Source organism: Manis pentadactyla, chromosome 4 (genome assembly GCF_030020395.1).
Source record: "Manis pentadactyla isolate mManPen7 chromosome 4, mManPen7.hap1, whole genome shotgun sequence".
Classification (NCBI taxonomy): Eukaryota; Metazoa; Chordata; class Mammalia; order Pholidota; family Manidae; genus Manis; species Manis pentadactyla.
The window spans coordinates 172,477,143-172,502,732 of record NC_080022.1 but is presented as its reverse complement, the minus strand read 5'-3'; the positions used below and the strand labels follow the sequence as shown (position 1 = coordinate 172,502,732).

General features: G+C 33.9%; 1 protein-coding gene across 9 annotated transcripts in view; it reads right to left on the bottom strand.

Moving 5' to 3' along the window:
* GPATCH8 (G-patch domain containing 8) overlaps window positions 1-25,590 on the bottom strand; it is a 112,227-nt gene that overhangs the window by 47,332 nt on the left and 39,305 nt on the right. For 2 of the 9 annotated variants that reach the window (XM_057501541.1, XM_057501538.1), the window contains exons 2-4: window positions 24,736-24,770; window positions 19,715-19,732; window positions 17,556-17,628 (exon numbers count right to left, since the gene is read on the bottom strand). The exons of 1 other annotated variant lie outside the window; for it this stretch is intronic. Coding sequence is in view for 1 of the 8 variants with exons in the window: in XM_036883117.2 (XP_036739012.1) it covers window positions 17,556-17,628 (73 nt within the window). In the remaining 7 variants the exon portion in view is untranslated. The remainder of the gene's footprint in view (window positions 1-17,555; window positions 17,629-19,714; window positions 19,733-24,735; window positions 24,771-25,590) is intronic. 6 more of the 9 variants (XM_057501542.1, XM_057501539.1, XM_057501544.1 and 3 more) reach the window with 3 other exon arrangements.

The window sequence follows — 25,590 nt, the reverse complement described above, 5'->3', positions numbered from 1 at the left end:
AAGGCATCCTACAGTATGGGAGAATACATTCATAAATGACAGATCCGATAAGGTGCTGACATCCGAAATATATAAAGAGCTCACACATCTCAACAAACAAAAAGCAAATGATCCAATTAAAAAATGGGCAGAGTTGCTGAACAGACAGTTCTCCAAAGAAGAAATTCAGATGGCCAACAGGCACATGAAAAGATGCTCCACATCGCTAATCATCAGAGAAATGCAAATTAAAACCACAATGAGATATCACCTCACACCAGTTAGGATGGTCACCATCCAAAAGAAAAACAACAACAAATGTTGGCAAGGTTGTGAAGAAAGAGGAATCCTCCTGCACTGCTGGTGGGAATGTAAATTAGTTCAACCATTGTGGAAAGCAACATGGAGGTTCCTCAAAAAACTAAAAATAGAAATACCATTTGACCCAGGAATTCCACTCCTAGGAATTTACCCTAAGAATGCAGCAGCCCGGTATGAAAAAGACATATGCACCCCTATGTTTATTGCAGCACTATTTACAATAGCCAAGAAATGGAAGCAACCTAAGTGTCCATCAGTAGATGAATGGATAAAGAAGATGTGGTACATATACACAATGGAATATTATTCAGCCATAAGAAGAAAACAAATCGTACCATTTGCAACAACATGGATGGAGCTAGAGGGTATTATGGGCAGTGAAATAAGCCAGGCAGAGAAAGACAAGTACCAAATGATTTCACTCATCTGTGGAGTATCAGAACAAAGCAAAAACTGAAGGAACAAAACAGCAGCAGACTCACAGAACCCAAGAATGGACTAACAGTTACCAAAGGGAAAGGGACTTGGGAGGAAGGGTGGGAAGGGAGGGATAAGGGGAATAAAGGGCATTTTGATTAGCACACATAATGTAGGCGGGGCACGGGGAAGGTAGTATAGAACAGAGAAGACAAGTAGTGACTATAGGATCTTACTATGCCGATGGACAGTGACTATACCGGAGTGTGTAGTGGGGACTTGATAATGGGGGGAATCTAGTATCCGCAGTGTTCCCCATGTAACTGTGTATTAATGATACCAAAAAAAAAAAAAAGATATTTTGTTCATCAAAAAAAAAAAAAAAGCACATCTATCTACAAACCAAAGCTTCACTTTTGCAAATTTCTCCTGAAAATGATGTCTTCAGCAACACAAAAACAATGATTACTTTCAGGTATTTTTTTCTTAGCAACTGTAACGTGATATATGCTAACCTCTCAGGAAACATGAACTGGAAACCAAGCACATTAATTATTCCCTGTAGAGTTCCTAAGATTTAAAAAAAAATGACTTCCTACTCAAAATAGAGTTCAGATTCTCCAGTACTACAAAAATTAACTTTATTCTTGGAGAGTCTGTTTAGTGATCTATACAAACCAAATTAATTTGATTTCCAAATACAGGTATTTCTTAGGGCACAGAAGTATACCTGCAACCTAAAGGAATCACCATCCTTTCATCTTTCAAAAGTATCAGACCTGGTTTTCTAGGACAAAATAGTTTAATTTTAATCATATAACCTAATATATTAACAAACAGGGAGAGAGAAAGGGCACTGTTGGTGAAAGTGTTACAGAATCAAAATGTTAAGCCTGGACAGTAGAACTCATCCAATAAGGATGACATATCCTGTACAACAGGTAAAGGAAATTAATGAGGTCCTTTCTTTCAAAAAAAAAATCACCTTAGGAAATCAGTTTTACTCCAGAGAAGATATCTTTTGGCTAAAATTGTATTAATTCACTGAGAACAGTGTTATGGTAACCATTATGCCAAGATCAATTTATTTTTTAAATGGGAAAACCAATTTAATACATAAAATTTCAGGGGAAAATAATCCAAAACATGAAGCTTAGGGGAAAGAGGAAAACAATATTAAATATTTAGTTTAAAGAAAAAAACCAACCATTTTTATGCTCTTAGTCTTACTTATGTTTGTAACCTGAATAACTGACAGTTATCTGGGATAGAGTGGCATTTAATAAAAAAGCAATTGCTGACTCCAGAGAATGCACATATTCACAGTGGGTCTCAAACTTATCCAAATGTAAATATTTAGTCATCTTGGTGCTTTCTGCTAACACCACAAAATACTGATGATTTAACTCATGCAGTCAAGAAATTGCTTCATCAATTAGAACACATAGGTCTCCATATCTCAAAAAATATGCAAGCTATTATGAAAAACTATTTGAGTTTTCATTTCTGTTCAGTGAAGCCTTGTTCAGTTTGTTTTATCTACTGTTACTCATTAGCAGTCAAAGGGAAACAGTCATCAAATGCTTAAGGAGTCAGACTTCAAAGAGTGGAAAATAACTGAGTAGAAGAAAGCAATGCAGGAGCTATGTAGGTATTAGCCGGACCTATGGTATAGTAATAATCCAACAATCCAATGCCTTCTTACAGCTGAATTCTCTTATTATTAAGTTTCTGTAACTAAATTATAATTTTTTTTCTACTTCAGGATTACTCTATAACCCAAAAAGACTCTCTAGCTTCACTTAAACTCCTCCTCCTTTTCTCTCCATATTAACCCTCTTCCCAATTCAACTTTATTTTCTTTCTATGTTTTTCTAGGTAGTCCCTAAAAAGCTGGGCAATAAAAATCTCAGTTCTCCAGTAACAGACAATCTCTAACAGTTGTGTGACTTTTGACCATCAGAGCCTGAATCTCGGCAGCCTCCCTACAAAATGGAGAGATTATTATCCTTTCAGGATTGGCATGCAGATCAAGAAATAACGAACAGAAGATGCTTTGTAAGCCATAAATCATTACGCAGGGTATTGTTAAACTATACCCAGTCATCTCCTTAAGGCTTCAGAGAATTAAAATGTCAATCCGTTTTCATTTCCAAGTCTGCAATTTTTGAAAATTAATACCTTAAAGCGAAAGATACCCTTAAAACAGAAGCTGTCGTTGTTAACAACCATTTGATCAATAAATATGAGAGAAACCCTCACAAAAACAAAAAACAAACAAACAAACAAACAAAATATATATATATATACACACACACACTTCCAATTGTAAAATAAATAAGTAACCGGGATGTAATGTATAGCATAAGGAATATAGTCAAAATATTGTAACAACTTGGTATGGTGATAGCTGGTACCTAGAATTATCATGTATATAAATGTTGAATCACTGTGTTGTACACCTGAAACTAATGTAATACTGTGTGTCAACTACCCTTCAATAAAAAATAATTATCTAAAAAAAAAAAAAAAAACAGAAGCTGTCATGAATTCTAATGTTTTACATACAATTAGTGATACAGAAACAATCCTGTTTACAAACAGAAAACACTATTACCCAGGATCAATAACCAAAGTATCATCCAAAAATTATTCCCATATATCATTCATTTAACAAAACGAGTGGCTACTGCATTTGAAAAGCAATGTGACACAAATATTAAGTCCAAGCCAAAAGAATGAATTTAAAAGATGCATAATTTTATCAAGACCTTCCCCAAATTAAACATAAGAGTACAAAACATTTAATAAATTTAGCCTAAGCAAAATAGAATTTAAAAAAACAGAATTAATAGAATTAATTAAACATTGTCAAAATGCTTTCTATTTTATTATTGCTGTCATCTGAAGGAAGACAATAGCATCTATGTACGTGAACTGAATAGCAAGATATTAATCCATGGTCTGTCAAGTCTTTGATAAATGAAGTCCATTGGAATGTACGAGCAAACTCAGAAAGTTAAGTAGATTGAAATTACCCCTAAATAACCCTTACTTCCTCTGGGGTCTCTGCTAAGAGCCCAGAGATTTTAGGTCATCCCTAGAATTTTTTTTCCCCAGTTCTAAAGTCTATGATTCCATATAGCTTTGAAAGCATTTTTGTCTCCTCTTAGTTCCTATCTGTCAAATACTGGTTAACTAGTGCCTTTTTATACTTTCAACTATTTCCACCTGAATCACTATCACTATAATACTCTATATTACTCATTTTAAAAGTTTCTCGGATACTCCACTGTCTAACCTAAGCAAGAAACCAGTTTCTACATAAATCAGTTTCATTTTAATCATGCAAATGAATCTAGGGCAAGAAATCCATAAGTAATAAAGTAGGAAACAATGTAAATCAGGCTAAGGATAACTATGAAAATAAATAGCATTACACTAATTCAGACCAAAAATCATTATTGCATTTTAGATGAGTAAAAGAACCAATTATCATCCTCCCATTTGCAACAACATGGATGGATCTAGAGGGTATAATGTTCAGTGAAATAAGCCAGGCAGAAAAAGACAAACACCATATGGTTTCACTTATTTGTGGAGTATAAGAAAAAAGCAAAGTAGAAGGAATAAAATATCAGTAGACTCACAGACACCAAGAAGGGACAAGTGGTTACCAAAGGGGTGGGGGTAAAGGGGATAAAGGAGACAATAATTCACAATCACAATAAAGTAGTTAGCCACCGGGATGGTAGTACAGCATGGAGAATACAGTGAATGATTCTGTAACATCTTACTGTGTTGATAGATAGTAACCATACTAGAGGGGGTGAGGATTTAATAATATTGGTAACTGTTGAACTACTGCTGTATATTTGAAACAAACATGATTGAATATAAATGATACTTTAATAATAATAATAAAAAAGAACCAACTACCTGACTTGCTATAATGAATGTAATTTTCTTAGAAGCCTATTTTATCCCTATGGTCCAAAGCAAATTATTTGGGAAGCTTATTTAAAATGTAATTTTCTAACCCCATCCCAGACCTGCTGAGTTGTGCTGGTTGGATATCTACATTTTTAACAATTACCCAAGTGATTCCACTGCTCACTACGTTTCAGAACCGTTAAGTCTAATAGATAAAGCACTGGAGCAGATGTCAGAAGTCTTATGCTATAAACATAGTTCCTATCCTTCAGCAGTCTGACCATGGATAAACTATTTCTCAATATGTAGAGTGGCATTATTTACAACTCTGCTGGAGAAGAAAATGAGAAGCATACAGGTATAAAGTTCATATACTATCATGTTTACTTTCCGAAACCCTCAAATCTTTTAAAAATATGGATATACTGAGGGTATAACAAGGTCAGACTTCTATTTGCAGAACTCAAATTTAAACCCAAGTCAACTCTCCAAAGAGGTCACAAAGTGATAATCTGTAGGTCAAATTTAGGCCTTCCATATGTTTTGTTTATCCCAGATTATTTTAAGCTTTGAGCCATCAGTTATCAATTAGGAAATTTTATCTGGAAAATTCAGATTTCTGCTTTTAAAAATTTCAGAAGTTCTGGCATCTCCTGAGACTATATTCCTACATAGCAAAAATGAGCAGGAGCTAGCTGAGTGGCAGTTATTCCTATCTAGATGTGGCATGGCTACACTATTTCCTACTGTCTTACACTCAGTGGGCTTCAACCATGTATGTTACCACCTGGCCCCAATAGGAATCTTGCAACCCCTACTCCAAAGTCTACGTTCTTAGCTCCCTCCTTCTGAGCTCCTACTGGATTTTTTCTGTAACTCTCATTTAATAGCTATCTACTTCACAGGTTTGGAAGACTTGGTGAGAGAAAAAACACTGAATTTAAAACTAATAAACCACATTTATACACGAAAAATATTACTTTGTTCCCTTTTCTAAATGTATAATCCCATTATTTCAAAATTTGGTAGTCATTTTTAATGAATACTTTTTCAGTTTTCTTTAATAAAACAGAGTTTTTATACAGCATACTTCATGCTTTATATATACTTTATACTTTTCTTATATATACTCTATACTTTATACTTTTCTTATACAGCACTACTTTAAAATATCAGTGCCTCTCTCAACAAACAAAAAGCAAATAATCCCATTAAAAAATGGCCAGAGGAGCTGAACAGACACTTCTCCAAAGAAGAAATTCAGATGGCCAACAGACACATGAAAAGATGCTACACAACGCTAGTCATCAGAATGCAAATTAAAACCACAATGAGATATCACCTCACACCGGTAAGGATGGCCACCTTCCAAAAGACAAACAACAACAAATGTTGGGGAGGTTGTGGAGAAAGGGGGACCCTCCTACACTGCTGGTGGGAATGTAAATTAGTTCAACCATTGTGGAAAGCAACACGGAGGTTCCTCAAAAAGCTCAAAATAGAAATACCATTTGACCCAGGAATTCCACTCCTAGGAATTTACCCTAAGAACGCAGCAGCCCAGTTTGAAAAAGACATATGCACCCCTATTTTATCGCTGCACTATTTACAATAGCCAAGAAATGGAAGCAACCTAAGTGTCCATCAGTAGATGAATGGATAAAGAAGATGTGGTACATATACACAATGGAATATTATTCAGCCATAAGAAGAAAACAAATCGTACCATTTGCAACAACATGGATGGAGCTAGAGGGTATTATGCTCAGTGAAATAAGCCAGGCAGAGAAAGACAAGTATCAAATGATTTCACTCATCTGTGGAGTATAAGAACAAAGAAAAAAACTGTAGGAACAAAACAGTAGCAGATTTGCAGAACCCAAGAATGGACTAACAGTTACCAAAGGGAAAGGAACTGGGGAGGATGAGTGGGAAGGGAGGGATAAGGGGGGGAAAAAAGAAAGGGGGCATTATGATTAGTATGTATAATGTGGGGGGGTGCACAGGGAGGGCTGTGCAACACAGAGAAGACAAGTATTCTATAGCATCTTACTATGCTGATGGACAGTGACTGTAATGGGGTTTGTGGGGGGGGGCTTGGTGATGGGGGGAGTCTAGTGAACATACGTTCCCCATGTAATTGTAGATTAATGATACAAAAAAAAATATCAGTGCCTCTATGGAAGAAGATTCCATGTATCTACTAACTAGTTTGGCAGATGTCATATGGCTGCTTCCTTCCTTAGCCTCACAATCCAAGATTTTTTTCACTTGTTAAATGATTGAAATAAACTGAAATTCTATGTTCTTCAATTCTCTGTTAAGCCCTCAAAGGTATTAAGTACTTTTAACTTCACAATTATGATTATCATTGTACTTCATTACATTTGTTATGTCTCCTCCCCTACCCCTCAATTGGACATAAGCATCTGGACGACAAAGGCCCAATCTGATCATTCTTTAACTCTTAAGACAGTACAGATCTGGCACATTCTAAGGACTTGATAAATGTATGTGGAATTAAAAAACATATGAAAAGAACAACAGAGAACACATAAATGCATAGCAATTATTATAATTTAGGAGTTTATAGTCTAAACAGGGCTAAGAAACACATGAACATAAAACAAACAGATAAAAGGCAAGAGGATTAAAAATGACACAGGCGAGAAATATAAGGAAAAGTAGGGGAGGAAATAGTATGAGAGAGAAGTTAGAATATTTTTTTCCCCTGGAGACTAATTACCAACCATCCCTAAAAATGACAAAGGTCCTTACTACTCAATCTAGCCTTAGGTCTCTAGTGAATTTACACAAGTTTGTATAAATCAGGAAAAATATATATGACCACTTCAAGTGCCCTAAGAAACAACATCACATTTAAAGCTATCTCCAATTTCTTTGGCCAGAATAACTACTGTGTATTTCAATTCTATAGTACCTGTATTTCTCATCAACATATCCTTCCAACAGATAAAGTGAGACACCACGTAAGAGTTTAGGTACATTAGAGCATATTGATTAAAAGAACAGGTTTTGGTACCATGAGTCTACTACTTATTTGCTGTTAAGATCTCGAACAAAGTACTGCCCAGAGTATCAGTTTTCTGCTTTGTAAAATAGGAATCACATATAACTCAACAAGGATTTAAGTTAGATAAGCCCTATGCAAGCACTCATTAAATGCTTAACAAAATGCTAACTATTATAAAATATTAACACTAAACCCAGGGAACAAGGGTTTACTATGCAGACATATATAAGAACTGACTGTACACTATGCTTATAGTGATGATTTGTCTCATCATCCTTCATATCTATAACTTCCTTTCCATTTCCATCATCATCTATTCTAAACCCTTATCAACTCATAGTCAGATAACTTTCTAAATGGTTTTCCATCTTCACCTTTAGACATATTTTGACCACACTAATGTTTAATTTTTGCAAATGTCCTAGTTGGTATAATGGAAAGAACATTATATTGCAAATCAAAGAATTTGGGTTTGGCTTTCAGCATTATCACTGAGACTTTTTGGAACCCTAAACCTAAATTTCTTCATCTGTAAAATGAATTTTAGATTACATTATCTTTAATATATCTTCTTGCTATAAAAGTCTATTACCTCTGATCAAAAAATGCTTTTGGTTTACAAAATATAGTTCCAAATTGAAGCAGCATTAAAGTCTTCCACATTCAGTGTGGTAGTTAAGAGCACGGTTTTGGAGTCAGAAAGACCAAAGTTTGAATTCTATTACTATTGTTTACTAGCTGCTTATTCTTGGGAAATTTAATAAACTTCTCTAAGCCTAACTTTCTTCTTTAGCAAAATGGGAATAATAGTAATTATCTCAAAGACTTGTAAGAATTAAATGAGATATTTGCTAAGTGCTTAGCACATAGTAAACACACACTGGTATTAGATTTGTGCCTATTCAAACCAATTTACCATTATTGCTTTCTAGTTATGATTTCCAAACTGCTCCTGGAGACCCAGAACTCTGTTTCAACCAAAACAACTGTATTCCTGCCCCCCCTTTTATATATTAAGGTTCAACTTTAAAATATATATATTTTAGGAGGTTCTTTTGCTAAGAAAACGTACAAAATCCACTATCCTATGGAACATTCTCTGCTCCAGTCAGCCATGCCCACTCTTTGCCAACTGCAATCATCTTATATGCATCAGTCTATCCTGGCTTTTGGTTATGCTTATTCTTCTCTCCTCAACACTTCATTGTGAAGTATTCCCTAGTTGCTACTTCTGATCCCTTACAGCATAAAACTCCTAAGGTTTTCCTCCTTATCTCCTAAAATAAATGGCAAACTCTGTAAGAGTAAGGGCAGCATCTTATAGTGTTACATACTATTATGGTCTCTTGACCACAGTAAGTGTTCAATGAAGTGCAACTAATTCCATGTAATTCTTTTAAAGTAGAGTACCTCTTTTAAAGTAACCTACCTTGATAATATCCAATCTGCTTCTATAACTGGCTCACTCTATTTTTTCTTATTAAAAAAGGTACCAGAATGATAAAATAGCCTTCTTTACTTATCTGTTCTAATCTTCATTTGAAAAATTTTCCATTTTTTGCTGGTTATTGGGCTATGAACTTAACATATTTAATGTCTTCTGATAAATTCTTTAAATGTGATGATTTCTATATGGAGAAACAAGTAGTCTCAAGCACCTGAGTTCATCATTTCCCCTTCTCCTCTCCCAATCCCTTTTCCTTTCTAGTCCAGCCCTAAAACCTAGATCTCTAACTGTACTGCCAAATTTTTTTTTTTCTAAACTGGGGCTTCATCTTCTTTGTTTTTATTAACTAAACTCCATTAAGAAGGTCAGAAATTCTATAGAATTTGTATCATACTAAATTTGATACATGAACTACTAAAATTATGCTTACCTTTGGCAACTGTATAAAGACTGCAGAGTTCATTTAATTACCAGGGAACAGAGGTCATCATAGCTACAGGCTTCTTCAGCTCAACCAGCTCCAAGTATAATTAAACCTTTCTGACAATCCATATCTTTGTGATTTGGGAAAGATACATATCTATTATCCTTCCCAAATCTACTCTTTTATTTTCAGTTTTCAGCTTTTTCTGAGAAGGGAGAAGGTATAAATGTAGAAATACTGACTTCAAAGTCAGTCTTATATTTTAATGGCAAAGCCTCAGTAGCTGTATGACCATTCCAAAACTGTTTATAAAATGAACGTATGAACACCTATTTCATTAAGCATGACATGCAAGACATCAAGATTCTAGATTAATATTTGACATATAATACCGACTAAGTAGGTGTTATTTCCTTTTCCCAGAGGAAAAGAAAATTTTCTAATAATTATTTTATATATAATTATTTTAATATAAATAAATTGCATCAAATTTAGAAATACAGTAAAAAGCAGCTCAATTTCCCTTCAGAGTCTGCCTTTCATAGTTTTCTCTGCACTTAAGCAAATACAAACATACCCCACAGAACATACTCATTAATGTTTCACATTAGAATGCCTCAGTTCATCTTGACACAACATTTTTCAACCAATGATTTTATATATTAAAATGTGTTTCAATATCAAAGGTCTAATTCAATGTTTTTAAGAAAAAGATATGAGAAATTTAGAAATACATTCCACATACAATTAGTAGAACCCTGAGAAAACTACTTAAGTATCAACAAAAAAGATGGATGTATTAGTTCAAAAGAACCAACTGTTGTTCATAACCATATTAATTATTTGATAATCAGGAAGAAATGTTTAAGTATTTTATATTCCAACAATTTTTTAAAATTCATAAGTAGAAAGCTGTATTTTATTTTTTATTGATATAGTCTTATTTTAGTTTCAAGTATACAACACAGAGGTTCAACAGTCACCCGTATTATTAAATCCTCACCCCCACTAGTACAGCTACTATCTGTCAACACAGGAAGATGTCAGAGAATCACTGCCTATATTCTCCATGCTGTACCACTAGCCCTGTGACCAACCTACATTACAATTGAGAATTTTTGTGCCCGTTTATACCCCTCCCCCCAACAATCACTCACCCCGACCTTTCCCTCATGATAACCATCAGTTCCTTCTCTGAGTCTGTAAGTCTACTGCTATTTTGTTCATTCTATTTTGCTTTGTATTTGTATTCCACAAATAAGTGAAATCATGGTATTTTGCACAGCTGCATTTTAGAAATTGGTTAGGGGCTGGAGTTGACATGTAACCCACTTAAAAGCAAATAATAAGACTGTAATCAATGATACATACACACATACATAAATGTAAATAGGTTCCAAGTAGGGTTTTCACATAGGTTTGATTTTCAGGAACAAAATACTAATTTTAAACACGAGTGTATATCTGTTTATACACGTGTATATCTGTCTATATAATTTATCACAAACAGAAGTTTACTATATAGTACACACTGTTCTGTACCTTGCTTTTTAGTTACTGTACCTTGGAAATTGTTCTATACATAGTGAGTACATACTAAACTACCTTGATCCTTTTAAGTCTGCACAATTTACCTTTATACAATTTTATATTCTATTTCTTCAAATCTAAAATGCCATTAACCATAAAACACTATTTTATGTGCTACTAAAAATAAATTTTAAAGGTGTCAATTATAACTACAATGCCATTAATAAGATACATCTGATTTTACCTTTATTAAAATATGAAAAATGTCTTGGAATCAGTAAAATATGGTGGATAGTTTCTAATCTTTTGTTATCACAGTGATACAACCACCTCAATCATACATTATTTTGTGCATTTCAAGAATAAATTAAACTCAATCATAATGTAACTTGGTCACAGGGATGGAAGTACAGCATGGAGAATATAGCCAAAGGTTCTGTAACATCTCTGTATGCTGAAAGATAGTAATTGCGCTAGTTGGAGTGAGGATTTAATAATGTGTGAAACTTGTGCTGAAAGTATACTTGCTCACACAACAAGTATGCTGTGTTGTATACTTGAAACCAATAGAATACTGTGTATCAACCATACTTCAATTTAAAAAAAGAATAAATTAAGGATGGATAATCAGAAATAGAATTGCTAGATCTAAGGATACATGCTTTTTAATCTTAAAGTAATTCAAATTGTTCTCCATAGTGGTTTACCAATTTATATCCTCACAGCTGTGATATAAAGTACCTATTTCCCAAAATCTGACCAGGATTTTTTTTTTTTTTTTTTTTACCTTTTCCAGTCCAGCAAGTGAAAAATGGTTATCTCATGGTTTAATAGGCACATCTGTTATGAAAAGTTTGAGTATTTACATATGCTTAAAGATCATTTGCATTACTTCCCAGTAAACAGTGTTCATTCATATCATCTTCCCTTTCCTATTTAGGTTGTAAGTCTTTTACATATTGAATAATGTGTGAAGGTAATCTGTCCTTTCTCTATAATGAGATATTGAGGTATTTCTCCCAGTTTATTTGTTTTGGGGGTTTTCTTGCTTTATTTGTGACAAAATACAGTCACATTTATCCTTTTAAAATAGTTCTTGGGTTTGGAGGTAAACAGAAAAGTTTTCCTCATTCCAACATTATTTTAAACAATAATAATTATCCCATTATTCATCCTAGTGATTTTATGATTTCATTTTTTTACATTTAAAAATTTAATTCATCTGGAATATATTCTGGAGTAAGGTATGACAGTGGGGATCCAACTTATTTTTTCTGAGTTGCGATACAGTTGTCCCAGCTCCAGTGTTTAGTGGAGATTCTTTTTGGATATTGTTAGGCTCAGAAGTGGTAATAACTACTGACTCAGAATTAGTCAGACAGACACCAAAATTAGGGGTTTGGGGACCCTAAAACGCATATAGCTTTAAAAAGCACAGATCCACGAGTCAGATATTCAGCACATATCAAGCATATTAGCTGCTACTGTTGTAAATTCTGGGAAAGATAACGGTAGAAGACAGGGACTTCTCTGTAATTTTTATGACATTTAGGTTTCCCATTAAGACCTACGATGGAATATCTCCACTTTAGGTAAAATATTTAAATATACACTAATAAAGAGATGTTAATAACAATAAACATTTATATAGCATTTTATAGGTTTTATAAAGTGACTTCTTTTATATTAATTTACTTCATTCTCATAACTACAAGATGGGCAGAAATTTATATCTCATTTATTGCTGAGAAAAGTAATTCAGTGATGGTTACTTGTCCCTTTACTTGCAGAGCCAAACCTCTATGTTGTCACACTGCCTTCATATTCTACACCAAGTACTTTTACACAAAAATGAGAACCCCTCTCTTAAAGACCTTGAAGCAATTTGTCAAATAGACTGATCACATACCTAATTCTAAGCATGGAAGGAATACATAAAAATATAAAACATGGTCCCTGGCCTCAACAAATTTTCAAAGGTCTATGGTAGTTAAAAAAGCAAGACTTGGGGGACTGGAAAATTAAACTTGAAGAGCAAGAACAGTGTCCTACCCACTTTGTCCATAGCTTATGCTATTTACTAGATATAACTAGAATACATTAGCTTAGTAAATATTTGTTGGTAATCTATAACTGACTGAAACTTCCAGGCAGTTTGAATTGATATGAATTGATATCAGGCCCCATTCATTTTTCTCAAGGGCTGAACTTTTGTGACCAAAAGTATCAGTCAAAATCAAGATCCATCATATTATTGGTAAGTTTTCACAAATGCCTAGGGTACCTAACTGGTTTTCTTGGTTTCACTGGATATGGCTGGTAATTGTAGGTCTGCTTTTGTTATGTATCTGTATTCCTATTCTGTTAATGTGTGTACGCAATTTAATTAGTAGTTTGTTAAAATCTATACATGCTTATGTTACTCTACAAGAAGTTATGTCAAAGAAATAATCAACCTTCCCATGTTTTCTTCCGTCTGCTACTTCTAAAGCTTTTCTTCTTCCTTCCTAATTACAACCCTTTAGTAGAATTCGTGCCTCATATCAAAAATTACCGAGTATCATAATTCTTCCAAGTGGTAAAGATACCTCAAGACAAATGCTGGGCATAGAAGCCACAGGGCATAAATCTGAAAAGAAGTAAAAAGCTAACCTTTTCAAACAATATTGCTTCTCTCTCACTTACCAACTTTACATTTCCCTGTATGGCCCCAGAAGACGGCTGGTTAGCCAGAGACGGGTAAGAGTCCTCAAGGGAGGAACAACCTAAGACAGGCACAGTCGCAGGGGGGCCATCAGGTGAGAAATTGGGGATCAACAGAGGTGAGACTTAGAACCTCCCCCCCCCCCGTTTTGAGAGAAATCTTCTGCATCCATGGATGCTTTGTTGCCCTTGTCTAGCTTGGATTAATACTTAGGCTATAGGCACAGACCTGATCATCTACATTTGCCCTCTTACAGCACTAAATTATGTTTTCTACCTTTATCTTGCATCTACCTACCACTTCAGCATTTTATTAAAAAAAAAAATAAGGGAGAAATGTGGGATCCACATATAAATCAAGTATAAAAATCAAATGAATAATCATATCTGACTTGATTGTTTATAGTTCATGATGTGTGATCAAAACCGAAAGTTTCTGTGATATGACTGCCCTTGCACTGTTCACCATGTAAGAACTTGTTCACCATGTAAGAACTTGTTCGTTATGCTTCAGAAGATTGTGGAGACTGTTGAGAATTAGGCTTGGGGTTGATTAATGATTGTGCATTGAGTCCCCTATACAGAATTTTATTGTTGTTAACAACCATTTGATCAGTAAATATGAGAGATGCCCTCTCAAAGAAAAAAAAAAATCAGTCAAATCATCAAACAGTTCTTCAGACAATATAACAAAGGCAGTTCCAGGCACCACTTTTGGGCTACACCTACTGACTAAACATATTTCATAGCAAAATAAAGATTCTGAGCTATATTACATTCCATTTCAAAGCTGCCAGATGGTTATAAAACAATTTCAAGAACCAAATCTAGTTCAACTGCCACAAAATACAACTATCATTCACTACTGCTTTATTCCAAAGTAAACACATCCTCTGCTTCTACAATTAGCAAATACCCATATTTCTCAACAGGCCTTCTTTGTGTTGTTTCCTTCAGACACCTTATCAACGTATCTTTTCTGAGTGTTTTTTTTTTTAATTCTAGCTATCATTTATCTGCCACACACAAGTTCTTATTTCTTAAACTTCTGAAATATTTAAAAAAATACTAAGAGCGTTTTTTCATGTGAAACCTTCATAAGAGTGTATATCAATCATACCTTAATAAAAAATAAAAAATAAAAATACTAAGAACAAAAGGTGAATAATAAGGGAAATTCAAGTACAAAAATACACCCACCTTACAAAGTACAATTTTCTATTCTGCTACAGATAATTTGATTCAAAAGTCAGCATGCCCTATTTCTCAATCTATCCAAGTGACAAGGTATCCACACTGTGGCCCCAAGGACTGGCTCTCTGTAAAAGCCTTGCATGGGTCAAGATAATTTTTTAAGATTATTAGCAAACTTGCAAAAATCCCAGAGAGATCAGGTTTGAATTTCAGGGAATGGCTGCAAGTTAAAGATGTTAAAACCCTAAATCAAATAAAAGGGAGAACTAAAGGAACTTACAAAGTCATGACCTAGAAATTACATGCAGTGACTAGTCTATGCAATACTAAAAGACATTGTCATTTTCACTAGAGAGAGCAACAGGGCTTCCTTCAGTGGTTATGTATAGCAAAGGTTTGATACAATGAAAAAAATTTGTCATCAATCACCTCAATATGCCATAAATGTGGTTATATTCTCAGTCAAATCGTGGGTATTTCAGAAAGAGCTATGTATGAGAAACCAGCACAAATACCTGCACACTGCTCAATATGACACAAAAAAATAAAGAGCTATTTATAAGACAAGGAAATTTGGTCCTTAATGTTGGCAACACAATAAGGTTCCATTCTTTCTGAAGGGTAAAGACATTGTACTAGCCATCCAAAACAGATGGGATTTGCACAGCAATGTGAACTTAGTTAACACTACTGAACTATAAATGGTTCAGTATTTTAAATACACTTTAAAATGGCTGAGATGATAATTTTGTTATGTGTTTTTTATTACAATTAAGAAAGGGGGGAAAGATGTGCTTCAATTTAAAATAGATAATGGATTATGAGTTATTGAATGCTTATTATATGCCTGCTATTACAGTGATGGAGGTAAAATACGGATAAAACCTAATTATTCTTTTCAAGAGCTCAAAGTTTAAAAAGAATCAAAATTCTAAAGTATTCTTAAAATAATTTTGTCACCCAAAAAAACTCTTAACAGATGAGTATCCACTTACTTCTCCCTTTTAAAACCCACTCTTTGTCTCCCTCTCTCTCTCTCTGCAGATTCTAGTTGTACTTTGAAGTCTATGATGCTTACATTACAATGAAAAATTCTGGGATTGAAACAGATTTGCTAGACCCTATGAAATGTTCCCAAATTCTACTCCCTTTTGTGCCTGAACAAAGAGGGTAACAATCAACAATATTCATGGGCATGGGAATCTCTGAATAGGAAAAAATGTTTCAAACAGCACAGAAAGATCAAATCCAGCCTTCAGACCTTCTTCTGTACTCCCACCATTCAATTCAAGCCAACCCTTACAACTATGGGAACCACTGGATCAAATTCTATCCGGAAGTCATTTCTAGTATGAGCCCTGATTATCCTCTCTCTTCTGGACTCTTACAAATCTATGGAGTAACTCATAAATTGCTCTTAATTGCAGCGTGTTCTTTGTATTGTTTGCAATGAGTTCTTGTGCCACTGGGAAAACAAGCTTAATGGTAATCAAATCCTATCTCCCCAGAAGAACAGATTAATGCTCGGAAATAAGTATTAATTTGAAATATATTTACTGAGCATCTCCTCTGTGTCACCACGGAATAGAATCTGTAGAAGTGTAATTTAAAAAGCAAAGGTTTTAAAGACTGAAAAGTCCTGCTTCATGTCCTGTCCTCTTGGGCCTCTTAACACACACACTTGATATTAGACTTCCCATTCAAATTGTGGAAATCCATTTCCAAAATTCAAAGAATTAGTTAATAGTAGTGTATGTCTCCCCAAAGATCCCTTTATATGTGAGACCATCCATGACCATATGTAAAAGTGCAATGATCACATCATTTCTGAGGCAGTGTTCCTATCTGCAAAGAATAAACAGTAGCTCTTGAATGTGGGGGAAGCTAAAAAGTAAATGGAGTTTTTGGTTTCCAACCAGCAAGAACTCGGAAGCAGAAATATTAGTACATTGTTTTTATCCAAAGAACTAGTATAGCTAAAAGAAAAAATAAATGCAATGGAAACTTTAAGCCATTTATTTTTCCAGAGCCTGATCTGAACCTGAGAAATGGCCTCTCTCAGAGATCACTAGGAAACCTCTGCTTACATATTGTTTTACGTGGGTTAATTTTTCTTTCCACTACTATGTGGATTCAGATTGCAGAAAAAAAGAGCCAGCCAGGGCAATCACCAGCTTCACGGAGAATTTGGGAGGGCAAAAATTAGACTCTGCTGTTGAATGGCTCTTTTATAATACTGATGCCACAATACAACATCACTAAATGACACAAAGCATACTCCGATAACATGTGTTTTACTTCACCCACCCACCACCACCAAAAAAATTTTAAACAGGTTGAGCCATACACAGTATGTCTGACCTGGAAGTACTGACACAGCAGCTTACTCTTGCAAATTATTAGCTTAATGAAGGTTTAAAATACAGTTATAGGAAAAATAGACTATTCTGAGGAAGGAGGGGAGTCCAAACACTTATTTTTAAAGAGATAACAACTATATTCAGGCACAAAATCTGCAGCAAGAACATTGTTTTTTCTTTCTTTCTTTCTTTCTGTACATTTAAAAAACTTACCCTGAAGAGATTTTCCCAATCCCTGGCCCAGCTTCCACCCATGTTTCTGGAGTAAGCGATGTCCAATATTATCCTGACAGACAGAACAGAGAGACAAACCAAAAATATTCCAATAATATATTCTTCCCTTCCTAGTGACATTTAAACAGGTGATGATCAAGAGATAATTCTACATATATGCATGCAAAAAGGTGCTAATAATAGGGTAAATGAGCCCAACAAATGGGACATTAATGTGAAAAAAAATGCTGGCTAGTATTTTATATGGGAAGAACATAGAAGGTAAGGGTCCTTTCTGATGGTGTGCTGGGCAAATTTGTACACAACACTTTAAAAAGGAGAAAAAAGGGGAGGGGAAGGGGGAAGAATACATTTAGGAAGTTTAAAACTAACATTAAAAAGCATAAAATCAAGGTACTTATACAATCATATCCACCACCTAGACAGCACCACTTTAATATGATTTTGTTTTTTAAGAAAATCTACATTGTGTTTAGTTATTTTGTTTATGTGTCAGGCTTTCATGATACAAAGTAAGTTATAAGTGTAAGACTGCCCCACCACTAGAAATGAAAACACAATCAGAGCAAATCCAGGCTAGACTTGATTGGTTTTTAATATATATATATGTATATATATATAATATAAATACTTAACTAGCATGCAGCCAATATTAAACTGAAAAAACAGTGAGGTTAGTAAAACAAGAAATTAAATTGATTAAACAGAAAAAAAAAATGAGCTCAAGCACAGACTGAGTGATGCATTTCAACATGTAATCTAACAAAAATGCTAAATGTTAGAATGAAACAGGCCTAGCAATAAGTTAACAGTAAAGAACCATTAGTGCATGTAAGGGGAGAAAAACCAATATACATAATGTCTCATCTTCTTAGGAGCACACTAGAAAAGGCAATTTAATGTAAATTGTATGAAAAGACACCAGAAACAACAATTAAATGTCAGCTTTTGTGTAAGGGTTCAAGATCTTAGAAACCTCTGCAAAACTTTGTCCAATTCTTCATTTTACAAATATTGTGATACATGGCAACAAAGCTAAAATAACCCTTAACTGTATCAGATAAAATGCTATTCATCCAAAAGAAAACATTTAAAATTTATAAACATAGTGTTCTATATTCATTAAAATGTAATTTATACTATTAATTCTGTCTCACCATTTGAAAATAATTTTATATTTCCTGAAATCCATTTATAAAGCTACTAAATCATTATCTCTGAGTTAAAACCAAACATCTCATATTAAACTGCTTTTTATCTTCCAGCTCCAAATTCAATGATAAAATGCTCTTTGGAGTTATGAAGTAAAGAAACAATTATTAAACTGTACTGAACAGCTCATTATTTCACTGGCCAGGGGAAAGAAGATCAGGATACTTTCTCAAAAACAAAAATGAGGCAAACAGATAAGGAAAAATTTGTTTCTAAAACAGTCACTGGAGTTTAAAAATTACTCATTGCAGTGCACAAAAGGTTACTAGAAATTATTGTTTGCTAGGAACTAAAAGAATTAGAAAATGCTATGGTTATATATACACTCCCAGGTAATGACTTCCATATTACAGACATCACAAAAACTTAATCCAACACTACTTCCTCCTCTTCTTTCCTTTTTTCCTTCCAACCAAATTGTCAGGAAAAGCATCCTCTTAACTAGTATTTAGTGCCTAACTATTTATAAATAACCTCACTGTTAAAAAAACATTTTTTTAAAGTCTTAATTCAAGTAACGTTAGCAGAAAGTGAAAAGGTAAAAAGGCCTTTATTATACTACATTTATGAAATAAACTTACCTGCACATAAAATCCTTACTTTGTATCACAACCCTACAACTGAATAGATATGGAAAAGACAAGGATAGCAGATGATTCTAAGATTATGCAGTTGATTGAACTGTTATGTTACTTTTAACAGGCTCATGTCATAACCATACTTGGTACAGAGATTTAGGGTATTAAACCATGCTGACAAAAATTGTTGCCCCTTTTTTATTTAAGAAACTCAATCTTTGGCTAAGTGGAGATGAGACATTATGCTGACTGTGTTATATTATGAATGCACTAAAATAAACAGACAGATGAAGCAGTATGCTATTTCCAAAAGCAGTGCAAGTGGAGTGAAAGCATTTCCATACGAACCTGGCTTTAAAAACTGGGCTGTCAAAAGAACAGTTAAATGTAACACAAAGTAAGAAACTGTCCAATCACTAATGGTCGTTTTTTTTTTGTCTTGTTTTCAATTCACTGCTTGCAATTAATGTATTTATTAAAGAAGAGTGAAAGCATAAGTAAATTCACGAGTCAAGACCAGCTGAGAGATTCAAGAGCAGCGTGTTGTGACTAACAACAGTGAAAGGAAAAGCAAATGTTAAAGGGAGAGGGAGAATAAAGAAAAATTTAGGGTTATACACATTAGCACCACTTTTACAAAACCACTCAAGATGGCTGTCACTTTCTCAAAAAACAGCTGTTAATACAAACTGGCAGTGGCCTTTCTCTTCTAAAACTTTCGGTGAAAACTGTTCTTTAATTAAATCTATCTTCCCATGTATAAATAGGGGATGAAATGTCAGGGGCTATTACTACAATTATTAACACGCCACTCTATGTCCTTGTGACTATAATAAAGGCAACAGAAACAATGGACACATCTCCCAGAACCTCTTCCCCTCACCAACCTCCTACATTATAAATAACTAATACAGAAATCTGGACCTTTCCTATCATTCCAAACTACCTACTTTTGGAGGAAAAAGGGCAGCTCTGTGACTCTGCAGAAAGGGCTAGTATTCAGTATGGTCCCTTTTCCTACCAAAAAAAGAAAACAAAGTTTTATAAACACTCTTCAAAAATCCAAGGATGATGGGTAATACAAGGAATGCACAACAAAATACCTCGTAACAAAGTAGAAGAAAGCAGACCTGTCTACCTCTGAAATGATCAAAATGTTCATTGAACTTTCACTGTGAAAGACAAGGGGCTCAATCACCAGCCTATAAAAATAATTAATCTACTCTGATTAGGTTATGATTTTGCCAATTATTCCCATGGATGTTACTTACAACAATAAATTGGAGTATGTAATTTATATAGCCCAAACAGGTAATCTAGACATAGCAAGGGCAATGAATACTAAATTTACTTCTAAAATAGGGGTAACAATTTACTATTTCAGTCACTGTAATAGTGACTAAAAAAACTTTGTTTTTTATTTTTAAATAATATTTAATTATAATCTCATAGAATCAAAAATAAGTAATAGGAAATTTTTTCTTTTTTAACAGTCTAGTTTATGAATAATAAAGGGGCATGAGAGTGATAGGCTGTTTTTAATTTAAATGCACACAGGAGAAGTGCAGGGAAATACAATTTTAAACTAACTAATACAGCAACCGGATTTCACCCAAGGAAGGTAGGCAAAAGGTTTGTTTTCCATATGAGTTATAAAGAGTCCCCACTACCTATTTGTTACTCTCTGTGCATAAGACTTCAAAATGGTGGCATTGTGGCATTTTGTTTGGTTAGGCATGATGTTTCATAATTCTGGTTAAACCATGAAGTTGAGCTGAAAACCCAAACTTTTTCACCTAGATTACCTCAGTTGGTCTTTACATTTTTTTCCTATTTCTAAACTTAAATATATAATTAAAATGCTATACTTTTATTCTTTGTTTTCTCTCATTTTATGTGTGAGAAAGGGAGATATAATTTTAAATGGCAAGATCTTTAAAAAGAAATGTGTATTATAAACAACCGCCAATATGCTGAAAACTTTAAAAAAAAAACCTCATTATTGTCTCAAGCCCTTCCTTAACATTTTTATTCATTAATTATTAATTTAAAATTTTCTCTGCTCCATAAAGCTGTGTACCATCACAGTAACAATGCTCATCTTGGCAAAAGCACACCAATCTGTATAATGGGAGCCTGCCAACACAAACAAAAATGTACTTTATTGTATGGAGCTGACTCCAAGTTTTTATAGCAGGGAACAGAACGTCATGTTCCAAGAGAAAACTATACTACAATTATGTCAGTGACCATGACTGATTATTAAATCCACACTGAATTTTCTATTAGTTGACAGCAACATTCAATGTACACCATTTAGCCCATTTTCAACAGTGACAAAAATGGTCTCTTGAGTGGATTGTAAGCTTTGCTGATTGTGTATTAAAGACTCTGTAAGCAAAAACCAAATGCTACTAGGTGAACCCATGCAAACAAGAAGTTGTAAAAATTCCCAAAACAAAAAATCTATATAGCTCACTATAGATGACACAATGAAAACTAGAGAGAAAAGCCATATAGTAATGCTACACCATTCAGCTCCAAGAAGCACATTATTTGTAAGTGCAGTCCACATACAGTCACTGCTAAGTATCAAATCAGCAGTCTTATAGAGTTACAGTTTGGAACTAGTGGAGTCCACAGATCTAAACAGATATGCAACATGACAAAACCCAATTATACACATACTTCTAAATCCCTAGATGAGCAAAGTAAACAGCAACTGGAGTTTGAAAACTTACATTAATTTTTTAAATGTTCAGTCAACCTGACAACTATAAAGACAGGATTTTAATCAGTCAGGTAGAACAAAGACCAACTAATGGCTGATGGGTGATTTTACTTCCAACTGAAACAATGACTACGTATTTTAAGTCTATTGCAGGAATTTTGATTTCTGTACAACTAATCACTCTTCCACTCACATCTTTGTATGGTAAATGTCATAAAAGGACCATATATCCTAAATCAATCAACCAATTTTTGGAACTATGGTAGAATCCTAGACTGGGCTACGTATGGCTGTAGATTAAGTTTTACTTGTTTTTTTAAATATATTATCTTTAAGTATGTAAAAGTCATAATTATAATGGCTGAGACCTAAAAATCTCATAAAGCAATAATTTAAAACTCAAGTTCTAAAAAATGTTTTGTTCTAAGGTTAAAATGTTAATACTGTCTACCTTCCACCAGGTAATCTGGCAATTCTTTGATAATATTCTTAGAACAGTGTTTTATTCTTGACCAAAATTTCATTGAAAGATATTTGGTTGGTTGAAATAAAGTAGGGAAAATAAAACTTTATAACAAAGATCATGAAATACTTTACAAATGCTGGATTTGGTATTTTCAACATTTCCTAATTGAAATTAAAATACCTGTAACTTCTCATGAACAAATTTAGGCTTCATAAGTTTACTAAAATCATAATGCATTTATGGCACTTTTGTATCTGATTTCCCATCTTGCTGGTTTGCAACAAATTTACCCTATTACAAAACAAAAAGTCCTTATTCCTATACTCACAATAACCCTTCACACAGGCATATTCTTGGCACAAACCTGTGCAGAGACTTCCACGGTTACCAGCTGCTGCAGATTACCTTTGTTAAAAAAAAAAAATGACTAGACCTTTAGCTCCTGCAATGATCTGTAGACTCCCAAAGCTGCGTATTTCCAGCCACTTTTGAGTTGCATGCTGTAGCAAAACAGTCAGCACCTCTCAATAGATATTGCTGCAGAGAAAGATTTTAATTCAGCAGAGACTCTTTCTATATATTAGAAGGAATGCCATTTCCCCCTAAGAACAAGATAGCTCAATATAGCCAGCCATATAATTAATATATACTTATCTGGTGGGCATCCCTTAGGTGATAGGGCACTTCTTTTGTGGGGGAGGAACTACACTGACTACTTGGATGCCAATCATTTAAAGAATTTCTTTTATCCCCAAATGATTTGGTTATAGAAAGACAGAAAATCCCCTATCTTGTGTATTCCACTTCTAACACAATATAGGCGAAGTACTTAAATTACCTACTACTCTAAAATACCACATCACAAATAATGCATGTATTTTGTGTTTCGGGAATAAATTCTCATTAGAAGTATAATTTATTAATACAGTTGGCCCTTAAACAACATCGTGGTTAGAGAAAACCCTGCACGGTTGAAAATATACTTCTAGCTCCCCAAAAAGTTAACTACTAACAGCCTACTATTGACCAGAAGCCTTACAAATAATATAAATAACTGATTACACATATTTTGTATGTTACATTATATACTATATTCTTACAACAGAGAAAGGTTTCATCAAATTGTTGAAAATTTCCAAAAAAATTTTCCAAAAAAATTCCACATGTAAGTGGACCCACACAGTTCAACCCCCTGTTGTTCAAAGGTTAACTGTATATATCTCTGAACATACACTTTTTTATTTAAAAAATCAAATATCTAGTATGAGTTCTAGACCATTGGCTATTTTAAATGGAGAAAATAATACTATTTAATAAGTAAGGCATATGTCAATTTCACTCCTACTCACTGAGATTACTCAACAATGATTAGACTGTCTCCTGATAGTGTTGTTCTATGACATACGCTGGAAAAAATCCTGGACAGGGTGAGTGGAAAAAAAGCATTAGTCTCACATGCCAAAGGAAAGAATTAAAAAGAAAAAAAAAAAAACACCTTAAAATATAGCCTCAAAAGAAGGCTTCAAAAATGTTAAATATCATTTAATTTGGTGCTTTTAAAAAAACATTTGTTCAGTATAGTAATAATGAATACCAGGCTGCAAATTTAGTCCAATTAAATTCCCTGCTACTGTTAAATCAAAGTACTCACAGAATTATAGCATGTATAGGAATATTAACCAACCATGTACCTTGCAGAATATGGTACTTGGATCTTGCTTCTGGTAGCTGTTAAACTCTGACCCAAAGACATATTCAAATTAAAATGGAAAACTTATATTGTTTTTCAGGTAGGAGATAAATATCAATCTAGCTAGTCTACAGATTTCACTATAAAATTATGCCTTGTGATAATTCCCAAAATGATACAGAACAAGGCAAAACTTCAGTGAGTTTTAACTTAGCAAAGTGGGCTTGGCATTTTATCCTTCAGTCAAAATCATAAGATTAGGCTTTCAGCACAACATCAGGTGTGAATTCTCACTCTGCAGCATTATCACATGCGTCATCAATTACTGCCATGCCTAAGTCTAGCATCATGCCAGCACATTAAGACAGAAGATACTATATGCAGTGTTCACTGGACCAGAAGAACAGAAATAAGAAGGGGAGGTGGGGGAGAAAGAAACCCTGAAGAAGAAATTAAAAAAAGGCAGACCGTGCAATACAAACCAGATCATGGCTGCTTAGCTAATATGGGCCAACTGCTGTGGAAGAAAAATGTCGAACACCCCAAGTTGTGTAAATTTCTGTAAACATCTAAACACACACACAAACACACACAACACCAACCTAGTTAGGAACATAAATATATGTTGATCCTTTACTACGTTATAGTTTTTAAAATAATAGCTAAAGTTAAAATATCTATGCTGTCTAAATTGCCTTATTTTCCTGAGGGGGGAGAAGGAGCTAGTGTTTCTTAAAGGGAGGGGGGTAATGTCTTGACTGCTATGAAGTAAGACTCCCTATTTGATTGTTTTTCAGTCATTTACCAGAAACTCACTGAAACCCTTATTAAATTACATATACACTTATGCACAAATATTCAATACTGACAATACTGACAAGTTTAGACATTTTAACAATGGACTGTGTAATCTGAGAATAAATGGCTTTTCAAAATGAAAATAATGCTCAAAAATGAAAAAAAAATTTTTTAATAAATTAAGAGGCAGGAAAACAAATCTTATTCTATTGCTTTGTATCAATATCCAAAGCTAAGCTGTGTAAAGAAAGAATCAACTTTTTGGGAAAAAAAAAAAAACTCAAGCTAAGGAAGCCAAATTTACTGTGTTGCACAATTGTCTGGTAAATAAAACATATTAGTCCTAAACTATTCCTAATGGAACATTTCACATATGAATTTGTTGCCAAGGAAAGGTAAAGCTTTTAAAGGATCAAAATACATTTTACTCCTTTATTTAATTTACAAAGATGCTAAGCTTTACCTTGCTATCTATAACAGAAGTATGAGCCAAAGTGGTATTTTTCCAACCAAATTCTAAATTGTTTCTAGGTTTTTTC